The 25,182-nt window shown below is 35.2% G+C and overlaps 1 protein-coding gene across 1 annotated transcript in view; it reads right to left on the bottom strand.

Annotated features, from left to right (window-relative positions):
• LOC138324758 (voltage-dependent calcium channel subunit alpha-2/delta-2-like) overlaps positions 1-25,182 on the bottom strand; it is a 39,619-nt gene that overhangs the window by 10,893 nt on the left and 3,544 nt on the right. Inside the window, 17 exon segments of the mRNA XM_069269885.1 lie at positions 133-288; positions 820-1,014; positions 1,993-2,063; positions 2,066-2,140; positions 2,670-2,738; positions 3,469-3,618; positions 7,151-7,295; positions 7,870-8,120; positions 11,146-11,249; positions 11,489-11,610; positions 11,804-11,932; positions 12,420-12,548; positions 13,069-13,233; positions 13,838-13,990; positions 14,232-14,383; positions 20,971-21,120; positions 24,435-24,673. Of these exon segments, the coding sequence (XP_069125986.1) occupies positions 133-288; positions 820-1,014; positions 1,993-2,063; positions 2,066-2,140; positions 2,670-2,738; positions 3,469-3,618; positions 7,151-7,295; positions 7,870-8,120; positions 11,146-11,249; positions 11,489-11,610; positions 11,804-11,932; positions 12,420-12,548; positions 13,069-13,233; positions 13,838-13,990; positions 14,232-14,383; positions 20,971-21,120; positions 24,435-24,617 (2,399 nt within the window). The 5' untranslated portion in view covers positions 24,618-24,673.

Genomic DNA, 25,182 nt, shown 5'->3' with positions numbered 1-25,182 from the left:
TGGTCGGATCATAGCCCCTGGTTGACCTGTAACTCTCACTTACTTGGGGGATCATAGCCCCTGGTTGACTTGTAAATCTTTACTTACTTGGTCGGATCATAGCCCCTGGTTGACTTGTAAATTTTTACTTACTTGGTCGGATCATAGCCCCTGGTTGACCTGTGTCCTGGGTAGGTTCGAAATACTCCACTCCTCAAACCAATGTTGGTCCACTTAACTTGGTTTAACGACTCAAATGACCGATTCCTCCAGATATCCTCTATTGGCTGTGTTATCAGAACATCAGTCCTAAAACATCATATTTAATAAGACACATATTGTATAGTCAGTTATTTTCACGGGGATGATATTTTTGCGATTTTGCAGACATTTCGATAATCACAAAAATTTGATCTGTGAAACAATAAGAATCGATTGAATGATATCTACCTTTAAAATTCATATTGTGGAAATTTAAAATTGCTAACATCTAACATATTATTTACTTGTTAGATCAAACCGCAAAAATTTTGGCCCGTGAAAATATTCTGCTATACGGTAGTATGGTTATGTTGGGAATACACTGTAAACAAACTTATTTCCATGGCAACGTAATTTTGTGTTTACACGCCCAGCAAATTTTCATGGTAATTTAATTTTGCAATTAACAGGAAAAATGTCCTAATTGTACATCTTGGACATTTCATAGGACAGCTTTCTCATATTGTTACCAATATATAAGTTGTTAATTAATAATTTTGGGAACAAATGGAGAAATTTGCAAGTGGCGAAAATAACCTGTTTTACAGTAAAATATTGATATTAATTTGTAACACTGACCTAATGCCTTTGTTAAACTTCTGATCTGGTTCCCCGCAACTCTTGTTGTCAGGTTCCTTGCTATTGATCCACTCGTGGGCATCGATTGTCTTCTGTTCCAGGTCATCATCATACAGGTAAGATATCGGGTCACAGTAGGCCTTGGCTGGCAGGAAGATGGTGGAATGTTTGTAAGAGATCCGCAAACCTGGGTACCTAAAGACGCAGATACATGGATGTGATTGGATTTCAAGTGCAACTTGTCAAATTTTTCATAACAATGATTTAGGTTTTATTTGTTTCCTATTAACAGCCAGGATCATGTAAGGACATGCCAATAATCCACAAGTCTTGGTACATAAAGATAAAGTTACAAAGATGTTTTTGGATGTTGCAACATATTACCAGAAGCCCTCCACCTGTGGGTCACAAGTTTGAAACATGTGTGGGGCAGATTCTAGGTACTGACCACCGGTCAGTGGTTTTCTCCAGATGTTTTATGTCCTAACACAGTCGCGGTCATTTGCCAGGGATGCTGAAGTACAAAGAGAACAAAAATCCCATGGACCTTAACGGTCATCTGACTACTAGCACAATAAACACCTCAAAGAATATAGAAGTGGCAAACAATTCAGACAATATAAAAAACTCTTTAATAGTTCACTTTCTGATACACTTGATGAATTTGACCTTGAATAAAGGTCAAGGTTATTAATTTCAATATACATATTAACTCTTAATACCAACATGCTACAAGTCCAATATCAGGTATCTAGGCCTCTAGCTATAAACAAGAAGTCATTTAAAGATTTTAGCCTATTTAACCTCTAGATCTGTGCCCATGAATGAAGGTCAAGGTCATTCATTTAAACAAACTTGGTAGACTTTCATCTAAGCATGTCATAAGCCCAATATCAAGTCTCTAGGCCTCTCAGTTATTCACAAGAAGTTGTTTAAAGATTTTAGCCTATTTGACCCCTCTGACCTTAAATGAAGGTAAAGGTCATTCATTTGAACAAACTTGGTAGACCTTCATCCCAGCATGCTACAGGGCAAATATCAGTACCCTCTCAGAACCCGAGTTAGATGGCTTGTGGTACACCTTATCCACTCGACCTCCTTAGTCCCATATGAAGACACCTTAACCATTCTACTGTTGGATATACTCTCTGAACAGTTACAAAGCTTGCTTACTTCTCTTCGGCTTCTTTGATTTCAATTTCTTCAGCCACATTTCCTAAACGCTCCCTTGACTTGTTCCCTCTATATATTCCTTCAGAAGATTGAATACACTATCAGGATATTTAGATCGATCGGTCGGTTCCTGAGATCTCCTGAACACCTGTAAAATGGAATCAACAATCTCTTAATAGTTACCTTGATGTATAAGATAATTAATTAGACCTAATGAAGATTTCTGGAAAACATCTTTATTACATAACTGGCATGTTCACTCATGTCATAAATAGGTGTAACAACACTATTGTTCATCACAGGTAATAAGGACGTCATAATCAAACTATGACATTGCACGATTGTCTCGGTTAACGGAAATGACATATCTGAGCCTGATATTGCCACTGTGATATAGAAACAAAATTTTGTTCATATTTTCGTAAATACTAATTATATGATAAGTAGCTATAATAGATAGACAAAAGTGGCTACATAATATAAATGCAAGAGAAAAATTATTGAACATGTTTAATAAATTTCTTATTACATACCCACGAGTGTAAGATCCCTTACATATCTCATTTGAGCATTATTGAGAAACTTTTATTTTCAAAAATAAACCATGTATATAAAAGTAATAAAACAAGATGGACAAACGGATTCCTGTATACCGCCCCCAAACAAGAAATTCTTACCATGTCTGTGTCAGCTAAACTGTAAGCAAAGGAGTACTCAGATTCATTAAGGGCTCCATAGTAGTAGGTCTGAAACCAAAAATATCTCTGCATTAACAAGTACAATCTATTCCATATTCCCAAATTACAGAGTTATCTGCCCTTGTATTGATTGTGACGTCATGGTTTGCGAGCATAACGTCATACTTTTCTGAGAGAACAGTGTGAATTGTGTTCACAAAATAATGACGTAACAATCGATACTTTCCCTCAAGAGAGCTTACTCTTTAATATGCAAAGACGGAATGGATGGTGTGAAAGAAGACCTTGTTTGTTAAATCAACAGCAAACTTATATAGAAAACTTACATAAAAAGTCTCAGCTTTATATATATGGACAAAGAGAATAGAAAGGTCTGGAAACTAACAATTCTATTCTATTTATATATGACATTGAGATTCCACTTTATAATTTTGTTTTCAAAACAATATCACTTGAATTAAAACATCCCATACACATCATATGTATACATATAAAACAAGGCATTGAGGATAGTGCTTCAATAGTACTCGTAGACTAATGGTATGACATCAACAACAGTGAGTTAAAGGTCAGTTAGGTGTAAACTAATACCCTCTCATAGGGAAAATCAGGCCTTTTGATTGGTAATATTTTCATTAATAGGGGACAGTGTAGAACCCTATTATAGTTTTCTCAATTTTGCTTTAAGTCAGGGTTCTAAGTAGTTAGGAGGAGTTTGCCAGACAAAGTTGTGTCTACAAAAAGACATTGAAAACCCCAATATTTCCCCTAAACTTACCCTAGCTTTCCCATCCTTAGACTTTGGAATGTGTTGATAGGAAGTGTTCCCTTGTCTCATATCCTGTTCAATCAAGCTAAATTCTGCTGGATTTCTATCAATATCTGTCTCCAGTTGGGAAATTGGAATAAAAATAGGATCTTCAAGTAACTGAAATATCAAACAATAGAATTTTATTAGGATCTCAAAGCAACTGAAATCACCAAACAAATACATGTTTGTATTTTAACAACGCATATTTAACCTACTTTAAAACTAAAATACTGGTAATCATATGTATGTTTTCCTTTCATTCTGATTACCGTATTCGACCCAATAAGTGCCCAGTGCATTTAAAAAATTGAAAAAATGAAAAAGTGCTAATAAGACGCTATGACTGCAAATCTATACGGTTTTATGTGGTTTTGGTCTTTATTTATGCTTGGGCAATTGAAATTGAGGAATCAAAAAGGGGAAGGGCCGCTTATAGGGACATGGGCGCTTATAGGGTCGAATACGGTACTGATACATCTAAAACAGAAAGTACTGAATATATCCTTCACATGATTTACCTCCCTTAGATTTCCAACAGTAAACCATTTAAAAAGATTTGCATGCCTTAGATGGACATAAAATTAAAAAAGATTTTAGACTAAAACCATCACTTTGGTGATATTGATGATTTTCTTATCATTCTTTAAATGATAATTACGCTTGGAGATTTGGGATTTTTGCTCATCACATGTATTTCAACAGAATTTTATGGAAAGTTTGATTATATTAACTTATGTCAACTGTTTACATAATTTTAATGGTACCCGGGTACTAATGCATGCATTATACAGTATACAGCGGTAAATAAATTGCAGATGTTGAATGTACATGTATACGTGTGATAACTCTTAGCCTGCTTGCTTATATGTAATTATCTCCCTTATATTGCCAATATTATATGACAAGATTTTACAATTACTCTCAAAGTCACATTTCCAAATTTGATAACTTTCATCATAGACATGATGAGTCTCACAATTTGAATTGTAAGTCTCACACATTAGAAGAATTTTTGAATTTTTTTAACATTTACATTTTTCCGACAGTAACTTAGATCATAAATCTGTTCTTCTGATTATCAAAAACAGTCAAGGTTGATGTCAAGTAATTAAAGATAAGGCTTTTGAATGTTCCGTTGTAATACACCATACTATTGGCATAGGTAAGATTTCTATCTTCCAAGCAAGCCAAGAGATAAAGTAAAGGTATTATAGGCATAATGTACATACAGTATGATATCTTATATGGTCAGTGTTTTTTTGGAGCATTTTGGGAAATTGCCACCTGGTGAAAATTGGGAAACTTTGTGCGATAAAAGTATGAAATGAAAAATTTTAACAGTGCGTATGGAAATTTTGGAAAAGGTAGAAATAAACAATTATCCTTCTCTAAAAACATGTGTAAGAATGTATACTAAAATACGACTTTCAGACTTGAGATTTCCGGAATTTTTTTGTTTCGTTACACAAAATAGGCGTCAACTCACTGATTTGGGAAATTTAGACATAGATTTGGGAAAAAATAACAAGAAATACAATTGGGAATAGAGCCTTATTTCGGCCCCAAATATATAGACAGGAAAAACACTGATGGTAGTTATAACATGATCACCAAGTGTAACATACAACTCAACTTTCTCAAAATGTCATTTGTGGACAAGAATTAAATTGTGAAATATCATTTTGAGGAATTGGGGAAGCAAATACATGAGATAGGAAGTATTGGGGTATTATAACAGTGCAAAGCCATCACATAAATATCATGACAAAATATTACAAGATTAGATATCAGGAACTTTACGTATTTTTTGTGGTGACGACTGGTTAATACAGGATACAATTCTGTATTTGCATATTATCTGCCCTTGTGGGTAGGTATTGATTGTGACATCATATATTTGTGAGAGAAACGTAATAATTTTTGGAGAAAACAATGTGAGTTGCGTTCACAGAATAATGATGTCATAATCTATACCTACTCTCAAGGGAACTAACTCTGTAATTATGCAAAGACGGAATAACATGGTGAGAATTCTGGATGCTATGAGGTTATATCCATATCTTAGCTGTACCAAACAGTATCTTATATACCATAACATAGAGTGAGATTATAACATTTGTGTAGATGTCGTATTCAACCCAATAAGTGTCCAGGGAGTTTTAAAAAAAAATAGAAAAAAAAAAAAAAATATGAAAAGGTGCTTAATAAGATGAAATTATTGCAACCATACTCTGGTATACAGTTTCGATAGTTTTTGGTCTTTATTTATACCAGGGTAATTGAAATTGAGGCCTCAAAAAAGGGAGGGGTGCTTAAAGGGACATGGGTACTTATTGGGTTGAATACGGTATAAATGGGCATATATGTATACATAGGACCACAGGACAAGATTTTGACGATACTACACCGCCACAATTTGTTGTAGGTTGTTTTCTTGAATTTTCTGTGAGTTTCCAATAAAGAAAAAGAAAAAAAATATAAATCTCTGGATTTATTGCTCAATATCAAATCAACTTAAACAATTGTATGTTTTGTGAAAACATGGCTAACAAAAAGAGCGAAGATTGCAACATAGAGTCTGTCATAAAGGCGGTTTTTATCAAAAGTCAACTGACTTCCTAGAATTGTAACAGGAAGATATAACAATGAAGTTTATGTAAAGAAATCATTGAAGTCATGGCAAATTTGAGCTGAATTGCACATGTTGATTTGGAAAAAACTTAGAATTACTGGATGTTTCAAGTGTTATAAATGTTTACAGCAGCCATGTTGGATTTTTGATTGGCCCAAAAATTATACAAAGGATGATGAATACCATTTACTTATCATCCCATGCAAGTTTCATCCCCATTCCAATACAAGAGCTTCAGAAGAGTTAGAACCTTAGATTTTAGGATTGAACCAAAATATAACATTTACTTTGTCGGGACATCCTATGATCATTTTAACCCGGTCCCATTAGAAGAAGTTGAAAATTTAGGGACAGTAGACAGATGTCAATGGATGAATCACAATGACAGCGGATCATCCAGACCCTTTGGGGTCAAATCATTAAAGGGTTAGACTTAACGTCCTATTAACAGCCAGGGTCATTTAAGGATGAAACTTAAAGGGAGGGCAGGGTGTCAGTAACACAGGACACAGAGGGTCAGGTACTTACAACAGTATATCTTACTGAGAAAGCAATTTATCTGTGATTCAGCAAATATCCTAATACTCTACTGATATGGAACATTAATGACAGAATTTCTGTCTTTCAACAAACAGAATCATAAACAAAAGTAAAGACAGGATTCAATTTTGGAAAAATTATTTAAGATTTAAAAATGTCAATAAGTTGACATCTTGACAATAACATTTTTTTTCTTCAAATAACTAAAAAAGAGGAAAAAAAATCAATTACACTTCTAAGTTAATCTGGTAGACACAGAAAGAAAACAAACAATTCTGTTCCGGTAAATCATATTTCAATGAAGCGTAAATAGAGATCAGCCTATAAGAAAAGTCAAGTCAACAGTTGTGTTTTAACATTAAGGTGTATAAGAAAATTGTACAGATAAACTGTATAATCATAAATCCAAATATCTATACAGTATTTCCCTTTATTGAATGATTGAGTACAGACAAGTCGATGCCTGTGTATACTTACATTTGTACTGGGTTTGAGACGCGGGTGGTAGATTGCCTCCCCTTTATTGTTAATTAGGAAGGAGTAGACCGTTCCCCACTGGTGTTTAGTGAGGTAATTCTCTATCTCGTCCAGCGTGGCATCAACACCAACTACACCGATGTTTCTATTAACAGACAAAATAACCTAATTACTTGTAAAAGAAACATATTTATTATCCGTACAAATGATGAATTTCCACCAGAAGACTTTATTAAAACCGACTTAATTGAATGTGTGTTAAAATAAATTAATGGACATATTTTACACAATTTAAGATAAGTGAACTTGAAGCCAATAGTGTTAAATGCTGCTGTCCAAATCTCAAATACTCTTAACTAATTGCATTTAATATTGGGAAAAAATATGACATTTCTAGATTATAAGATCAACATTTTATTTATATATCTCATAAAATAAAACCAGAAAATATGAATGGGTATTACATTTTAATAGCAAATAATCTATTTCATCAAGAAGTCTGGAAAAATTAATTATAAGCATTGATGTCAATATTTTTCATCAGGTTATGAAATAAATTTTGTTTGCAAACTTTTGTGAGAATCAAACAAAATTTCTTTCATACCAGAAAATAAAATTCAAGAAGGAGACAATAATACTTAGCACTCCTGCAAAATTCACTGTATTTCTATGGTTGAACATGGTTAAGAACAATAGCCCCAACATAAACCTGTACTTACTTGCCATCACTGCTGAGGACTGGGATAGCATGAGTCACCATGATGCCCAGGTCCCAAGCATCTAGGTAAGGAGATGTCCAGAACGCCTTCGTGCTCTTAGCATTGCCGAACAAAAACTCAAAGTAGTTGTTCATCTGTGAGATCAGACTTTCTCCAGTCATCAGCTTGATCAGACTGCCACGGTGTGAACAAGCCAAAGTTCCAGGGAAGGATTCCTCAGGATCCTTGATCAGGTAACTGAAAATTCGGGGCTGGAATACAGAATAAAGAATATCATCAAAGACTGCAGAGCTGGATCACAAAATATTGGATATTTTCAAAGATGATGTCTACCTATTTGTTTATATTTACATTTGGAGTGTTACCCACCTACCCGGTATGTAACCTAAGCAAATGAAGTTAGCGTTGTTGATTAGATGACTTTCAGATGCTTATCTTGTCATGTGGTTGTTATTGTGACATCAATTATGATAAAACTGCATGTTCACAGAAGGTGTAATATTCAAACAAGGACTACATCAACATACATTTTTTTTAACAATACAAGAGGGATTTTGGTGCCCAACAAAGAATCGTATATGTCTGGCAATGGAAACAGGGATCTTTCTCTGCTTTTTAAACTTCAACTATCCAAATCCAAGATGATGGCCTGTCGGCACTCTTGTTGTCAGATCAATCCCAAATTATCAAATTTGAGAAAGATTCCTTGAGTAGTTTATGAGAAGTAGCAGTACCAAGAATTGTTAACGGACGGAAGGACAGACGACGGATCACAAACAAAAGGTGATTTAAATAGCCCACCAATACCCACCATCTGATGATGATTGGCTAAAAACAGGGTCTTAAATAAGGATGAATATAGCATTATTTAAATATAAATATATACTTTATTTATTTTACATTGATTATGAAACAGGTTATAAAACTTATGTAAATCACTCTTGATGGCCCGGATGTAAGCGCGAGAGGGATCTTAGTGTGGGAGGAAACCGGAGTGCCCGGAGAAAACCCACATGATCAGACAGGTGACCCCTAACCGTTTCATGTCCATGCTGGGGATCAAACCTCGGCCGGCTAGGTGAAAGGCAAGTTGCTTTACCACTACACCACCCGATCATAATACCATAGCATTAAAAAATAGCATTATCTGACAGACCCCCATGAATGTCCTTGTCAAAACCAATACATATTTACTTGTATATCACATAAATGTATACATGTATGCAGCAGATAAACTTTAGATTCCATGTGCATGCCCTATAAAATTCAGCAGTATTGTGTTAGAATTTTACTCTTAACAAGGGATGTGTAATAAAACAATCAATTGTTATCCTCTGTTGCTGTGATGCATAGTTACCACAATGGCATTGTTACTGCTAGACAGGATACTTAACTCAACAATAAACTTTCAAATTTGGCACAACATAAAAGGCAATGAGGTTTTTGCAGGACAATGTGGTTTTTGCAGGACAATTTTCTCCTAATATGATAGTTTTGATATATCTTCTAAATTAAGAACATTTTGAAGTGCTATTTAATAGTCTTTATTTGGAATAAATTAAAATTCATTCACAATGCCCTGAAACAAATTCAATTGTTACCGCTTTGAATGCGTATGATGAATTTGAAAGTAACCAAGTTAAAAATTTATAAAATTCTGCTATTGATTAATGTAAGATGACAGTCCTATCTAAATCAAATTCACTGAGAACCAAAATTTGGTTTATTCTGAATTATTTCACGAACTCAACCAAATAAACTATGGTAGACAATAAATAATGTCTGTCACAAGAGTTTTTAATTCTTCAAATCATGAACATTTACATGTAACAATAGGTATTTAAGTTTGAACAAAATTGACCCTAACGCTAATGAGCTATTGGCAATTTTAGAAAATCTGCATAATCATGGTGACCAAAATTCGACAAAAATATGTGCAATGCATATCTTCACATGGTCCCTGTCAAGTTTCACTGAAATTGACTCAGTAGTTAAGGAAGATTTTGTCCAGACAAAATTGTTCTACAGACAGACAGACAGACAAGCTGAATTCAGTATACCCCTGAACTTGTTGCGTGGGTGTGTAATACAAACTGACAATAAAATAACAAAAGATGTACCACTGTAGCAGACTTAATGACATTGTAATCAATACAGTGTTCTCTCAGTGAACTTACATTCTAGGCTACAATACAATAAAGGCTGCAATACAATACATGATGTTTAGCAATTAAATTTGCATGAAATTCACGTAATATGAACTGTAACGTTTTAGAACTCTTCGGAGACAAAGGGAAATATGCAGACACAACTTCATATGATTACAACGTAAGCCTTTATTCTGTTTCCTGCTCGATTTGGATGTGTAATCGCTTGCAATAAAATTTTATCACTAACCAAACTATTGCTGTTTTACATAAACAAACCCTTAGATATTTAAAACTTCAGTGGTGGTATTTCACTGTTTATAAAGTATTTGTAAATGTCACTTGTCAAAAAAATGATAATTATCTAAAGCAAATAATGAAGTGATTAAAACAAAGAATCAATACAAATTTGTTACGGTAATTGCTTTGTGGCAGAAATTTGATCACAATTTAAGTTAAATGATAAAAGCTAACATATCTTCTATTCCTCATCACTACTATAAATGATGTTGTAGATTGATTTTCTTCACAGACAATCAGTTTCCACTCGTGAAACAAACTTTGTTCATCATGGTATGAACACAATTTAACCATACTTTATAGTAATCTATATAAACAGTAACATAGATATGCTAACATCTAATGATCAAAAAGGGCTAGATTCATACCTCCAAAGCAATACATGCAACATTTTTGTGACATATACATTGCAGTATTTCATAGAGAAAATTTCATTGAAATGTATATAAAATAACCAGTAAAATCTAATCCTAATACAATTGGCCTTGGCTACTCTTGCTGTCTTCTCTCCAAAACATGTACAGTGAAGCAGGAATTTTTGTTTAAATCGAAAGATGTGTTAGAAACTGCAAACTTAAACATGAGTAGCAATTGAAAATGCAACCAAGTTTCCCAATACCCTAGAAACGTTGATATCATTATAAGCAATGCTAAGACCAACCATGGGAAAAACAGGTCTTTATAGCCAGTTGGTCTTTATACACAGGACTAATTGTGTTTTTTGGAACCGTGAGAAAGTGGTTTTATTAAGCAGGTGAAAAACAGAGGTGTTGCCAAGGTAGATTTTACTATAAGATATAATGCTAGAAAATATCACATAGAAACCTACCTCTGGAATAGAATATTTCCTCTTCTCGTCAGCCACTGTGTAAACCTTGGTCCAGTTGTATTTACAGACAGGTCCAGGTACATAGCCACTTCTGGTATAGTAGCCTGGTCAAACACAAAACAATGGTACCTAAAATTAGCAGGTTGATACTGTCATGAATTAGACAGAAATGGAAGCATTTAGGAATTTGTTAGATGGCTTTTGTTACTTCCAACCTAAATAGCAAAGAATTTAATATGTACCTCTAAAAATTGGTGACTATAAACCAACACTAGTTTTTTTTTAGATCTTAGTCACATCACACTCTTGATCTACACAATGTCGGCCGAGACAGAATACGTACCTGGTCCACAGCGGACATTTTCTCCGTCCATCTCTTGACCATCGGTGGCAAACACAATAACCGACTGACAGCCTGTCCTTGCATTACCCATCAAAAGGTCATAGGCGATGTCAAAACCTTTCCTTGAAACAAAAACAGATTTTCAATCCATGAAAGATATCCAATATTAAAATCTTTATTGGAAACAATACTGAATGTCAATTTTGGGAGAAAATATGTGTTTCTACATTTGTTATATTATTCGCTAAGATTCCATTGACGGGACATTTTAGCGACAAAATTTTATTTTAATTTGTTTTTGTCCAATGTACTTACTCTAATTCACTGGTGCCACCAGCTTTCAGTTTATTGATCTTTTCTATGAGATCTTTCCGGTGAGCGATGGTTGCCTCTACCAAACTCTCCGTCTGACAACTCAATACATCAGTAGAGAAGTACTTCCATCTAAAACATGATCAAATTACAATTTGTTACATAGAAAAGAAAAGAAATATTTGGTTACAAGTTAATTTGGAAGGTTTGTTTTACAATTTTTTTTACAGCCATAGTAATATTCAAGGATATGCGAGGTTTAGGAGATAGATAAAAGCCAGTGTACCCAGAGAAAAACCACAGAACTATTGTCAATGGCAACCGCTATGCATAAGGTGAATGTATAAAGACATCTAAACCACTTGAGTCATATTGGCCCCACCTATGGAAGCCTTCTTCATACACTGACTGGTCGCGCAAAACAAGGTAACTGTAGAATCATAAGGGCTGTATACCAGTAATTAACAGACTAAAATGAAAGTAAAACATTCAAACCAGTATTACATAGTGTGTTAATTAATATTACATGCTAATACCATGGCATGAAGTAAAGGTATGACATTTTTACCCTGACCTTTAAAGACCATATTAAAATAAAGTAACCATTGAGTTGACTTACTTTCCGACTTCGTCCCAGTGACTGGCCCTGGCACAGATGACGTTGACATAGTCCTGTTTGGTGAGGGTGTTGATGACTGTTTTAGCGACTCCCTTAGCTATCGCAAACTTTTCCCCAGCCATCGACAAGCTGGAACAAACCACACTCACTGTTAACTTTGTATTTAGAGATTGTGTTAGAGTTATCTAATCTTGTAAGACAGTATTGATAGTTCCTTCATGTGTTTGTCAGTTTAACATCATATTTTTCAGGGAACACTCAGTTCCCATCCAAAGAGCATACATTAACTGCCAAAATGGAATATGGACAAATTTCTTGACTTAAAAATCAATTTTATATTAAAGTTGAAATCCAACCAAATAAGTGTATATAGAGTATTTCCACTACTTTATATATAACTGAATCCATATTTGTAGAGATGTACATATAGTTAAAAATTTTGACCCAATAAATGCGAAGGAAATATATGCAGTCAGAAGCATTGAAAAGGATAGTGCACTTATACACAAAGGAATGCTTAGCAGTTTGAGTATGATTATTCTGATTGGTTTGAGTATGATTATTCAGATTGGTTTGAGTATGATTATTCAGATTGGTTTGAGTATGAATATTCAGATTGGTTTGAGTATGATTAATCACATTAATATACCTGCAGTCTAGAATGATGACCACATCTTTAGGGCCACTGGTGGCAGCGATGTACCACGGCCGGACACGAGGGTCATAGTCGTTGTAAAATCCAGCAAAGTTTGTCGACCATTCTCGACCAGGATAGATTCTCACAATTCCCACAGAGGATCCAAAGTATTGCCACCTAAGAAGAAAAAAAAAGTTTCAGAAATTCAAATAATTCAAAAAATTTCAGTGCATTGCAATCCACCAATCATATCTGCTCTTGGGGTCCATTCTCTGCTTGTTCTCACTAGCTTTAGAGATGCATGTGGAAGATTCTAACTTAACTACCTCAAAGCCGTAAAATAATAAATCATTCACCCCTGAAATTCCAAAATGGACTATTCCTGCCTTTGATCTAGAATAATCTAAATGCATCTTTGACTACTCCATTTTTCAAAGAGGGCACAATAAAATATGAAACATGTGTAGGACACATGCTAGTACATTACATGCCTCCATTTTATAAACGGGCATAAAAAAATGAAATTATCAAGGATGTTGTTTTAACATACAAAATACATGGATCAACTCACTGTTTGGCTTACTGTTGTTTAACAGTCTATTACCATGCAGAACCATTTAAGGATGTATGTATGTTTTTGTTTTACGGCCTATTAACAGCCAGGGTCATTTGAGGACATGGCAATTTGGCAAGAATTGCAAAGATTAAGGAAAGAAGATAGAAGGGCTGATGAGGGTGTATCAATGTTTTAATACTTGACTATATAAATAAGTAAACATACCGCAGAGTTTCATCCTCTGCTCTATTTTGTTTGAAGACCTCGTCAAGAGCAGCTGTGTAATGTATAGAGTTAATTGTAGAAGTAGCACCTCTCGGGACCTCGTCAGCAATCTTCACGGTCGACTGCTTCCAGGACACCTTCTGACGGAAGTTACTGCAGACAAAATGCAACACATCAATACATTGTGAAAAGTCAAAATTTATAGATTTACTACTGTAAAAGCGAGGTAATAATAGTAAGACAGGACCTGGGTTCAAACCCAGGACGTCCGAACCATAGCCAGATGCTCTACCTAAGTCGTGAAAATAAATAGCCACAAACCTTTTTAAAATACAAAATGTACAGGTAAAGTAAAACACCAGAAGTCTATAATTACTCATTTAAGTAAACTTACGGGGTGAAGGTGAGATCACTTGGGAGCTTTCCTGGGATATCTGAGTCACTATAGTCTTCCTGTGGCAGTAAAGGCAGACTGCTCACCACAGGCCCTGTTATATTCTGGTTCATAAAATTGTCATACAGCTCCTTTACTTTGTCTGCTAACCTCTGAAACACAAAGTCAAATCAAGGTCACAAATCAAGGTCATAATGCCATATATACAGTTCCTTCATTTTGTCTGCTAACCTCTGAAACACAATGTCAAATCAAGGTCATAATGCCATACATACAGTTCCTTTACTTTGTCTGCTGACCTCTGAAACACAATGTCAAATCAAGGTCATAATGCCATATATACAGTTCCTTCACTTTGTCTGCTAACCTCTGAAACACAATGTCAAATCAAGGTCATAATGTCATATATACAGTTCCTTCACTTTGTCTGCTAACCTCTGAAACACAATGTCAAATCAAGGTCATAATGTCATATATACAGTTCCTTCACTTTGTCTGCTAACCTCTGAAACACAATGTCAAATCAAGGTCATAATGTCATATATACAGTTCCTTCACTTTGTCTGCTAATCTCTGAAACAAAAGTCAAATCAAGTTCATAATGTCATATATGCAGTTCCTTTACTTTGTCTGTTAATCTTTGAAACAACAATGTCAAATCAAGGTCATAATGTCAAATATACAGTTCCTTTACTTTGTCTGCTAATCTCTGAAACAAAAGGTCAAATCAAGGTCATAATGTCATATATACAGCTCCTTCATTTTGTCTGCTAATCTCTGAAACAAAAGGTCAAATCAAGGTCATAATGTCATGTATATACAGTTCCTTCACTTTGTCTGTTAATCTTTGAAACACAATGTCAAATCAAGGTCATAATGTCAAATATACAGTTCCTTTACTTTGTCTGCTAATCTTTGAAACACAATGTCAAATCAAGGTCATAATGTCAATATATACAGTTCCTTCACTTTGCTAACCTCTGAAACACAATGTCAAATCAAGGTCATAATGTCATTGTCTGCTAACCTCTGAAACACAATGTCAAATCAAGGTCATACTGTCATATATACAGTTCCTTCACTTTATTTGCTAACCTCTGAAACACAAGGTCAAACCAAGGTCATAATGTCATATATACAGTTCCTTCACTTTGTCTGGTAATCTCTCAAACACAATGTCAAATCAAGGTAATGATGTCAAACAGCTTCTTCAGTATCATAAAGTTAAACTTTGAAATTTTTAATCACCTTTGTCAATTTGTAGTCATTGTATATTTCATCATTCATCTTTTAATGGACCATAAATACTTAAACTTGTGCCTGATCCCATTTGTTTCAACATTTTTTTTAAGCCTCTGAAATAGAAGGTTACTTCAAGGCCATACAAATTATTTTTTCCGGTTAACACAAGGCTTCTTTGTTGGTTAAAATACTTTTGGTTATTTTACTTACTACAATGACAATACATTATATTGCATCTAAATTGAAAACACATCAAGATGTATACGACAAAATGTACTACCCAGTCCCCATAAGTGGAATGAAAATAAAATTATTTGGAAAGATGACTTGCAAGCAAACATTTGATGGAAGTGGATGTGTCAACTGCAACTTTAGTCAGGCATAGATTTTTTTATTTTTTTTTTTAGTTTTAATGAACTTAAACTTGACCATAGAGCCTTGGACTTTTGACCTGAACTAATTCCAAACTATCACTGTTGGAAATCAATATTTGTCAAGGAAGTTACCACTCTATGAAGACAGTGACACCTTAAATGCCTTCTTTAATCAAAGCAAACCATTTTATAGGTTTGGTACGATTACTTGAATGTCCTTTTAACAGTCAAGGTCATCTAAGGACATGCAAGGTTTAGATGGTGAAAGAAAGCCAGTTTACTCACTGACCAGTGCTGGCAACTGTCCCAGCATGGGATTCAAATTTGCATCCCAGAGGTGGAGGGATTACAGTAATATGTTAGGATGTCATAACAATTTGTCCAACATATCAAGATGTTAAAATAAGGAACAAGTCTAGATTTGATATTAAACATGTTCTTGAAATATGCAAGAAAAATCCTCCTTCTGCTGTGCCACTTTATCAATGTCAATTACATACAGCTCCTTTACTTTGTCTGCTAACCTCTGAAACACAATGTCAAATCAAGGTCACAAATCAAGGTCATAATGCCATATATACAGTTCCTTCACTTTGTCTGCTAACCTCTGAAACACAATGTCAAATCAAGGTCATAATGCCATATATACAGTTCCTTTACTTTGTCTGCTAACCTCTGAAACACAATGTCAAATCAAGGTCATAATGTCATATATACAGTTCCTTCACTTTGTCTAACCTCTGAAACACACAAACAAATCAATGTCAAAATCAATAACAGTTCCTTCCTGTCAACACAATGTCAAATCAAGGTCATAATGTCATATATACAGTTCCTTCACTTTGTCTGCTAACCTCTGAAACACAATGTCAAATCAAGGTCATAATGTCATATATACAGTTCCTTCACTTTGTCTGCTAACCTCTGAAACACAATGTCAAATCAAGGTCATAATGTCATATATACAGTTCCTTCACTTTGTCTGCTAATCTCTGAAACAAAAGGTCAAATCAAGGTCATGTCATGTATATAGTTCCTTCACTTTGTCTGTTAATCTTTGAAACACAATGTCAAATCAAGGTCATAATGTCATATATACAGTTCCTTCACTTTGTCTGCTAATCTTGAAACACAATGTCAAATCAAGGTCATAATGTCATATATACAGTTCCTTCACTTTGCTAACCTCTGAAACACAATGTCAAATCAAGGTCATAATGTCATATATACAGTTCCTTCACTTTGCTAACCTCTGAAACACAATGTCAAATCAAGGTCATAATGTCATTGTCTGCTAACCTCTGAAACACAATGTCAAATCAAGGTCATACTGTCATATATACAGTTCCTTCACTTTATTTGCTAACCTCTGAAACACAAGGTCAAACCAAGGTCATAATGTCATATATACAGTTCCTTCACTTTGTCTGGTAATCTCTCAAACACAATGTCAAATCAAGGTAATGATGTCAAACAGCTTCTTCAGTATCATAAAGTTAAACTTTGAAATTTTTAATCACCTTTGTCAATTTGTAGTCATTGTATATTTCATCATTCATCTTTTAATGGACCATAAATACTTAAACTTGTGCCTGATCCCATTTGTTTCAACATTTTTTTTAAGCTTCTGAAATAGAAGGTTACTTCAAGGCCATACAAATTATTTTTCCGGTTAACACAAGGCTTCTTTGTTGGTTAAAATACTTTTGGTTATTTTACTTACTACAATGACAATACATTATATTGCATCTAAATTGAAAACACATCAAGATGTATACGACAAAATGTACTACCCAGTCCCCATAAGTGGAATGAAAATAAAATTATTTGGAAAGATGACTTGCAAGCAAACATTTGATGGAAGTGGATGTGTCAACTTCAACTTTAGTCAGGCATAGATTTTTTAAATTTTTTTTTAGTTTTAATTAACTTAAACTTGACCATAGAGCCTTGGACTTTTGACCTGAACTAATTCCAAACTATCACTGTTGGAAATCAATATTTGTCAAGGAAGTTACCACTCTATGAAGACAGTGACACCAAAATTGCCTTCTTTAATCAAAGCAAACCATTTTATAGGTTTGGTACGATTACTTGAATGTCCTTTTAACAGTCAAGGTCATCTAAGGACATGCAAGGTTTAGATGGTGAAAGAAAGCCAGTTTACTCACTGACCAGTGCTGGCAACTGTCCCACATGGGATTCAAATTTGCATCCCAGAGGTGGAGGGATTACAGTAATATGTTAGGATGTCATAACAATTTGTCCAACATATTACATTACCTTAAAATAAGGAACAAGTCTAGATTTGACATTAAACATGTTCTTAAAATATGTAAGAAAAATCTATAGTCTTCCTTCTGCTGTGCCACTTTATCACACAATGACTACGTAATTAAGAAAATACTCTGATCTAATCAATTTTGATATTTTATCAATCTAACTGTCTAAAAACGTCAAACAAACATCTTGAAATCTGAAAAAAAGTGTTTTAACAAAATGGAAATGCATGCAGTTGCATATAAATCAAAACAAATCAGAAGAAACCAATAATACCAGGGATGAAGGTTTCAATAAAAGAATTAGGTTTGAATAGCTAGAAGGTCTCTGACTCATCATTGATTCTAACAGTCCAGTTTACAAACATTCCTGAATGCAACCTTTTAACATTCATGTCAACAACTCTATGTGTTCTGGGATATTCTTATAAACCACAGTGGAAATAACAGTTATTAGTCAATCAAGTTAGTCTTGTATATTACAGGCCTTCTGGGAAGAAAACAGCATAAACAGACTTATAATTCTATTAAAACATCATGCATGCTACTGAAAGCACTTAAAGCTACTGCATGGTAAACACAATTCCCATCGGCCCAAAGTAATACAAAATCACGACATTCCTCTCATCCCTAAACCAGAATAGCAGCGCCAGTTAATACAATTTGATTTTCTCTCATGTCAGTTGCTTCTGCTTTATTGGACACACTGTTCCTTTAAGCAAACAACTACTATTAGTCAAGCAACGTATAAAACAAATCTCAAAGCAGAAGTGGTTTCGCATTGAATGTCTTTCATACAGATACCCTGTGCCATATAAAATTTGACCCCCATAAAATATTAACCCAGGTAAATATTTTAAAGGGGTGAAAATTTATAGAACACTCAATGTTGACTGTTCTTAGGTCTGCTGTACTCAATATTGACAAAAGGTTTAAGGACTTATGTACCAATATACAATTGATCCAAAGACTGATGTATTACACAAAAGGCCTCAAGACTGGTACACTGTATCAGTGACTTTAAAACTATTGCAATTCCAAACTCCTGGATGTCAAACATCATACATTACTATCCATAAAATTTGGTCAAATGGCAAGGTGTCAAACATTCTACCACTAGCCCTCAACCTCTTGGAGACAGTGGCTGAGTGGTTAAGGTGTCTGATATTCTACTACTAGCCCTCCATCTTTGAGTCACAGTGACTGAGTGGTTAAGTTGCTTGACATTCTACCACTAGCCGTCCAAAACATGGTCACAGTGGCTGAGTAGTTAAGGTGTCTGATATTCTAATACTAGCCCTCCATCTTTGAGTCACAGTGACTGAGTGTTTAAGGTGCTTGACATTCTATTACTAGCCATCCACAACTTGGTCACAGTGGCTGAGTAGTTAAGGTGTCTGATATTCTACTACTAGCCCTCCATCTTTGAGTCACAGTGGCTGAATAGTTAAAAAGCTTGACAACCTACCACTAACCCCTCATGATAAACTTCTTGCTAAAACTGCTAATACTTTCAATGAATTTTTGTAAATTTTAATACTAAAAAAATCCTCAGGACTTGTTATTATTCATATATAAACCTTCCTTTTATTCAATCTTTGATTTCCTTGGAACTTATTGTATAGAATACTTTAAAGTTTAAAACTGATCCTAAACCATTCTTCAAGTGATTGTACTATCCAACTCTGTATGTATTCTTGTGTAAAACTAAAATCAATAATGGTGTTTGTTTTTCTTTCCTAGATCAGCCTAACCAAGTTTTAGCTGTCTGTAATCTCTCAGTATGATCTACACACATTTATTTCTGTGCTCACATGGCCTTGACCTATTTTGATTGTTATACTTCTGAAGTTGTCCCAGTAATATCAATATAAGCCTTTCTATTTTTTGTTGCCTTACAAAACATGTTTCCTACAATGGCTGACCCTTCTAGCCAGTGTCATGAAACTGAAACCTGTCTAATCCGAGACCTGATTTTTCCGATATCCTGTGAAATCTGACACTTATAGTGTAAACCGATTTTAGCCAACAACAATACCTGACTTTTCCGACACCTGTCTAATCTGACCAAAAGAGTTGCTCCCCATTACATTAGACAGGCTTCACTGTACAACGTTTAACCAAGTTACAAAACTATTTGACTATTATTAACCATGTAAAGTAGGAATATTTACGAAACTTTCGATGAAATTATCTCAAAACCGATTATCAGTTGGTTGTAGACACCCAATTTTGTCAATTATATTTTTCAATTGATTTGACATCGCTTCTTACTGTAACTGTATTGGGTCTAATACCAAAGATAAAAAAAGTTGCCTCCAAAGCAGGGTTTCATGTTCCAAGAAGAATCAGTTACAAAATGATGTTTCAGCAAGAAATAGGTAGTACAACATATGCTTGTTTGTTCATTACAGGCATTTTGGTTGTTTTTGTTAATGGAAACAAAAACAATTTCTTCAATTTAACATTGATACATTTATGTTGATATACAAAAGAAAATGGATCTTGACTATAACGGCAACCTGTCTAAAGTAACCATCTGTCTATAAAGGCAATTTCCAACCTGTCTGTAGTGTCCATTTTCTGTCTTTATTTCAGTGTTTCTTATAGACAGGTTTGAGTGGGAGAAATCATACTAAAGCATACTAAAACCAGACTAGGAATGACATTGGTGAATGAAAGAATTTTCAGTTTAATGTCAAAATTATATTAAAAGAGTAAACATGTGCCATTTAACTTAACTTGTACACTGAAACATAAACTAATATTTATGGTGTTGTAAAATCAATTGGAAATTCAAGTGATTAATCTTTCACTTCCAAAATATCTTCATGCTATACTCACCCGTGCAGCAATTTTCTTCTTTTCAAAGTAGGCACCCAGAGATTCCTTCACAGCTACAACAATCTCACTGCCATTTTTGACATCCTTTGTGTAGCTAGCTTGGTCGAGGTAGGATTGTGAGAAGTCACGTTTGATACCATCACTGGCCAACTACAACAGAAGTTATTATTGATTTCTCAAAATATTAACTTGTTGATTAGTGTGGTGGTATTTCATAAAGCAATATGCTGTTACCAGGAATTCTAAACAAGTACTACTAGAATGTCAATAAGAGGGTTTTCAGTTACCAAAAACGACGTGGGTACAGTACAATTTACCATAGACAAGTCCTGTCTTGCAGTGATTGTGACATCACAAAAATAATGTTAAAATATAACGTCATAATCACCAGAAGGTAAAACATACTTTATCCACATCAAACACACGATGTCACACACTAACAATTTTCAAATGGGAATTTTGAGAGCTCAATCTAACCAATGATTCTAAAGATATGGATCTTTTCATCTAACAAAAGAAAAGGGTCTACAGTGAGTTAAACATGCTATAATGAACCATTCGGGACCAATGAAACTACATGTACTTCATTATAACTATAGGTTGCTATACACATATAACAGACATCTTATATGAACCTTGAGAGATTCTACACTGTACACAGCTATGAGAGATACACATGTTCTACACTGTACACAGCTATGGGAGATACACATGTTCTACACTGTACACAGCTATGGGAGATACACATGTTCTACACTATACACAGCTATGGGAGATACACATGTTCTACACTGTACACAGCTATGGGAGATACACATGTTCTACACTGTACACAGCTATGAGAGATACACATGTTCTACACTGTACACAGCTATGGGAGATACACATGTTCTACACTGTACACAGCTATGAGAGATACACATGTTCTACACTATACACAGCTATGGGAGATACACATGTTCTACACTGTACACAGCTATGGGAGATACACATGTTCTACACTGTACACAGCTATGGGAGATACACATGTTCTACACTATACACAGCTATGGGAGATACACATGTTCTACACTGTACACAGCTATGGGAGATACACATGTTCTACACTGTACATAGCTATGGGAGATACACATGTTCTACACTGTACACAGCTATGGGAGATACACATGTTCTACACTATACACAGCTATGGGAGATACACATGTTCTACACTGTACACAGCTATGGGAGATACACATGTTCTACACTGTACACAGCTATGGGAGATACACATGTTCTACACTGTACAAAGCTATGGGAGATACACATGTTCTACACTGTACACAGCTATGGGAGATACACATGTTCTACACTATACACAGCTATGGGAGATACACATGTTCTACACTGTACACAGCTATGGGAGATACACATGTTCTACACTGTACACAGCTATGGGAGATACACATGTTCTACACTGTACACAGCTATGGGAGATACACATGTTCTACACTATACACAGCTATGGGAGATACACATGTTCTACACTGTACATAGCTATGGGAGATACACATGTTCTACACTATACACAGCTATGAGAGATACACATGTTCTACACTGTACACAGCTATGGGAGATACACATGTTCTACACTGTACACAGCTATGGGAGATACACATGTTCTACACTGTACATAGCTATGGGAGATACACATGTTCTACACTGTACACAGCTATGGGAGATACACATGTTCTACACTGTACACAGCTATGGGAGATACACATGTTCTACACTGTACACAGCTATGGGAGATACACATGTTCTACACTGTACACAGCTATGGGAGATACACATGTTCTACACTGTACACAGCTATGGGAGATACACATGTTCTACACTGTACACAGCTATGGGAGATACACATGTTCTACACTGTACACAGCTATGAGAGATACACATGTTCTACACTGTACACAGCTATGGGAGATACACATGTTCTACACTGTACACAGCTATGGGAGATACACATGTTCTACACTGTACACAGCTATGGGAGATACACATGTTCTACACTGTACACAGCTATGGGAGATACACATGTTCTACACTGTACACAGCTATGGGAGATACACATGTTCTACACTGTACACAGCTATGGGGAGATACACATGTTCTACACTGTACACAGCTATGGGAGATACACATGTTCTACACTGTACACAGCTATGGGAGATACACATGTTCTACACTGTACACAGCTATGGGAGATACACATGTTCTACACTGTACACAGCTATGGGAGATACACATGTTCTACACTGTACACAGCTATGGGTATACACATGTTCTACACTGTACACAGCTATGGGAGATACACATGTTCTACACTGTACACAGCTATGGGAGATACACATGTTCTACACTGTACACAGCTATGGGAGATACACATGTTCTACACTGTACACAGCTATGGGAGATACACATGTTCTACACTATACACACAGCTATGGGAGATACACATGTTCTACACTGTACACAGCTATGAGAGATACACATGTTCTACACTGTACACAGCTATGAGAGATACACATGTTCTACACTGTACACAGCTATGGGAGATACACATGTTCTACACTGTACATAGCTATGGGAGATACACATGTTCTACACTGTACACAGCTATGAGAGATACACATGTTCTACACTGTACACAGCTATGGGAGATACACATGTTCTACACTGTACACAGCTATGGGAGATACACATGTTCTACACTGTACAAGCTATGGGAGATACACATGTTCTACACTGTACACAGCTATGGGAGATACACATGTTCTACACCACATGTACATAGCTATGGGAGATACACATGTTCTACACTGTACACAGCTATGGGAGATACACATGTTCTACACTGTACACAGCTATGGGAGATACACATGTTCTACACTGTACAAGCTATGGGAGATACACATGTTCTACACTGTACATAGCTATGGGAGATACACATGTTCTACACTGTACAAGCTATGGGAGATACACATGTTCTACACTGTACACAGCTATGGGAGATACACATGTTCTACACTGTACACAGCTATGGGAGATACACATGTTCTACACTGTACACAGCTATGGGAGATACACATGTTCTACACTGTACACAGCTATGGGAGATACACATGTTCTACACTGTACACAGCTATGAAAGATACACATGTTCTACACTGTACACAGCTATGGGAGAGGTACAATTCTAACACTGCACCTACAATGCAGGGCTATGGGAGATACACATGTTCTACACTGTACACAAGCTATGGGAGATACACATGTTCTACACTATACACAGCTAGTTTACAAGTTACATATTAAACTATAGCAAATACAATTGTCATTAACTGTACACAGAACAATTTGAGCTAAACATGTCCAACAAAACACCTAGGGTTTAGGTCCTAATAAAAGACATGTTGACTGACCTGTAGTATGTAGTTCTGAATCAACATTGCCCAGTTCTGGACATCCCCCTCCAGGGTGCCCATGTCTCTCTTTTCCTCGCCTGGGTATCCATTAACTGTCCAGCACATCACACATAGTAACACAGAAATGCTTTGCCAGGCAGACATCTTTTTCAACTTTGAAATGAAAGTCTCATCAGCCATCTAACTCATAATATTTTAAATCTATTTTCCTTGAAGAGGTCTGCTACCAGGTAAATCTGAAACAAAATAAGACATACATTCCATTTATAATACCTTCTTTCTAAAAATGTGTCGGTATGATCAACCAATTCTTCTGGATTTAAAACTTTTTTTTTCTTTTTGCAGAAAATTTATTTCACATTCCAAAAAGAATATAATCTACTTGAAGAAAGAAAGAATAAACTGACTCTCTTAATTAAAAATTTCATTTCATTCTCCATTAAATACACTAGGGACAATAAAAGTTATTCTAAAAATATCAGCCCTTCACCTCTGGGTTGCCAGTGCAATACTCATGTTGGTCAGCAAGGTACTGACCACAGGGGTCAGCAAAGTTCTGACCATAGTCAGCAATTTTCTCCTGGAACTTCAGTTTTCCGCGACTTTCAAATCCTGGCATATCCTTAAATGACCCTGGCTGTTAATACAATGCAAATTTACCCTAAACTACTAGTAACTCTTTCCTAAGACAACCTATGCAATAGAAATTATGTTGACTTAGAATAGAATTTGTTAAAAATACAGT

Source organism: Argopecten irradians, chromosome 6 (assembly GCF_041381155.1).
Source record: "Argopecten irradians isolate NY chromosome 6, Ai_NY, whole genome shotgun sequence".
Classification (NCBI taxonomy): Eukaryota; Metazoa; Mollusca; class Bivalvia; order Pectinida; family Pectinidae; genus Argopecten; species Argopecten irradians.
Note: the sequence above shows the minus strand (reverse complement) of the source record. Positions and strands in the feature narration are given on the sequence as shown.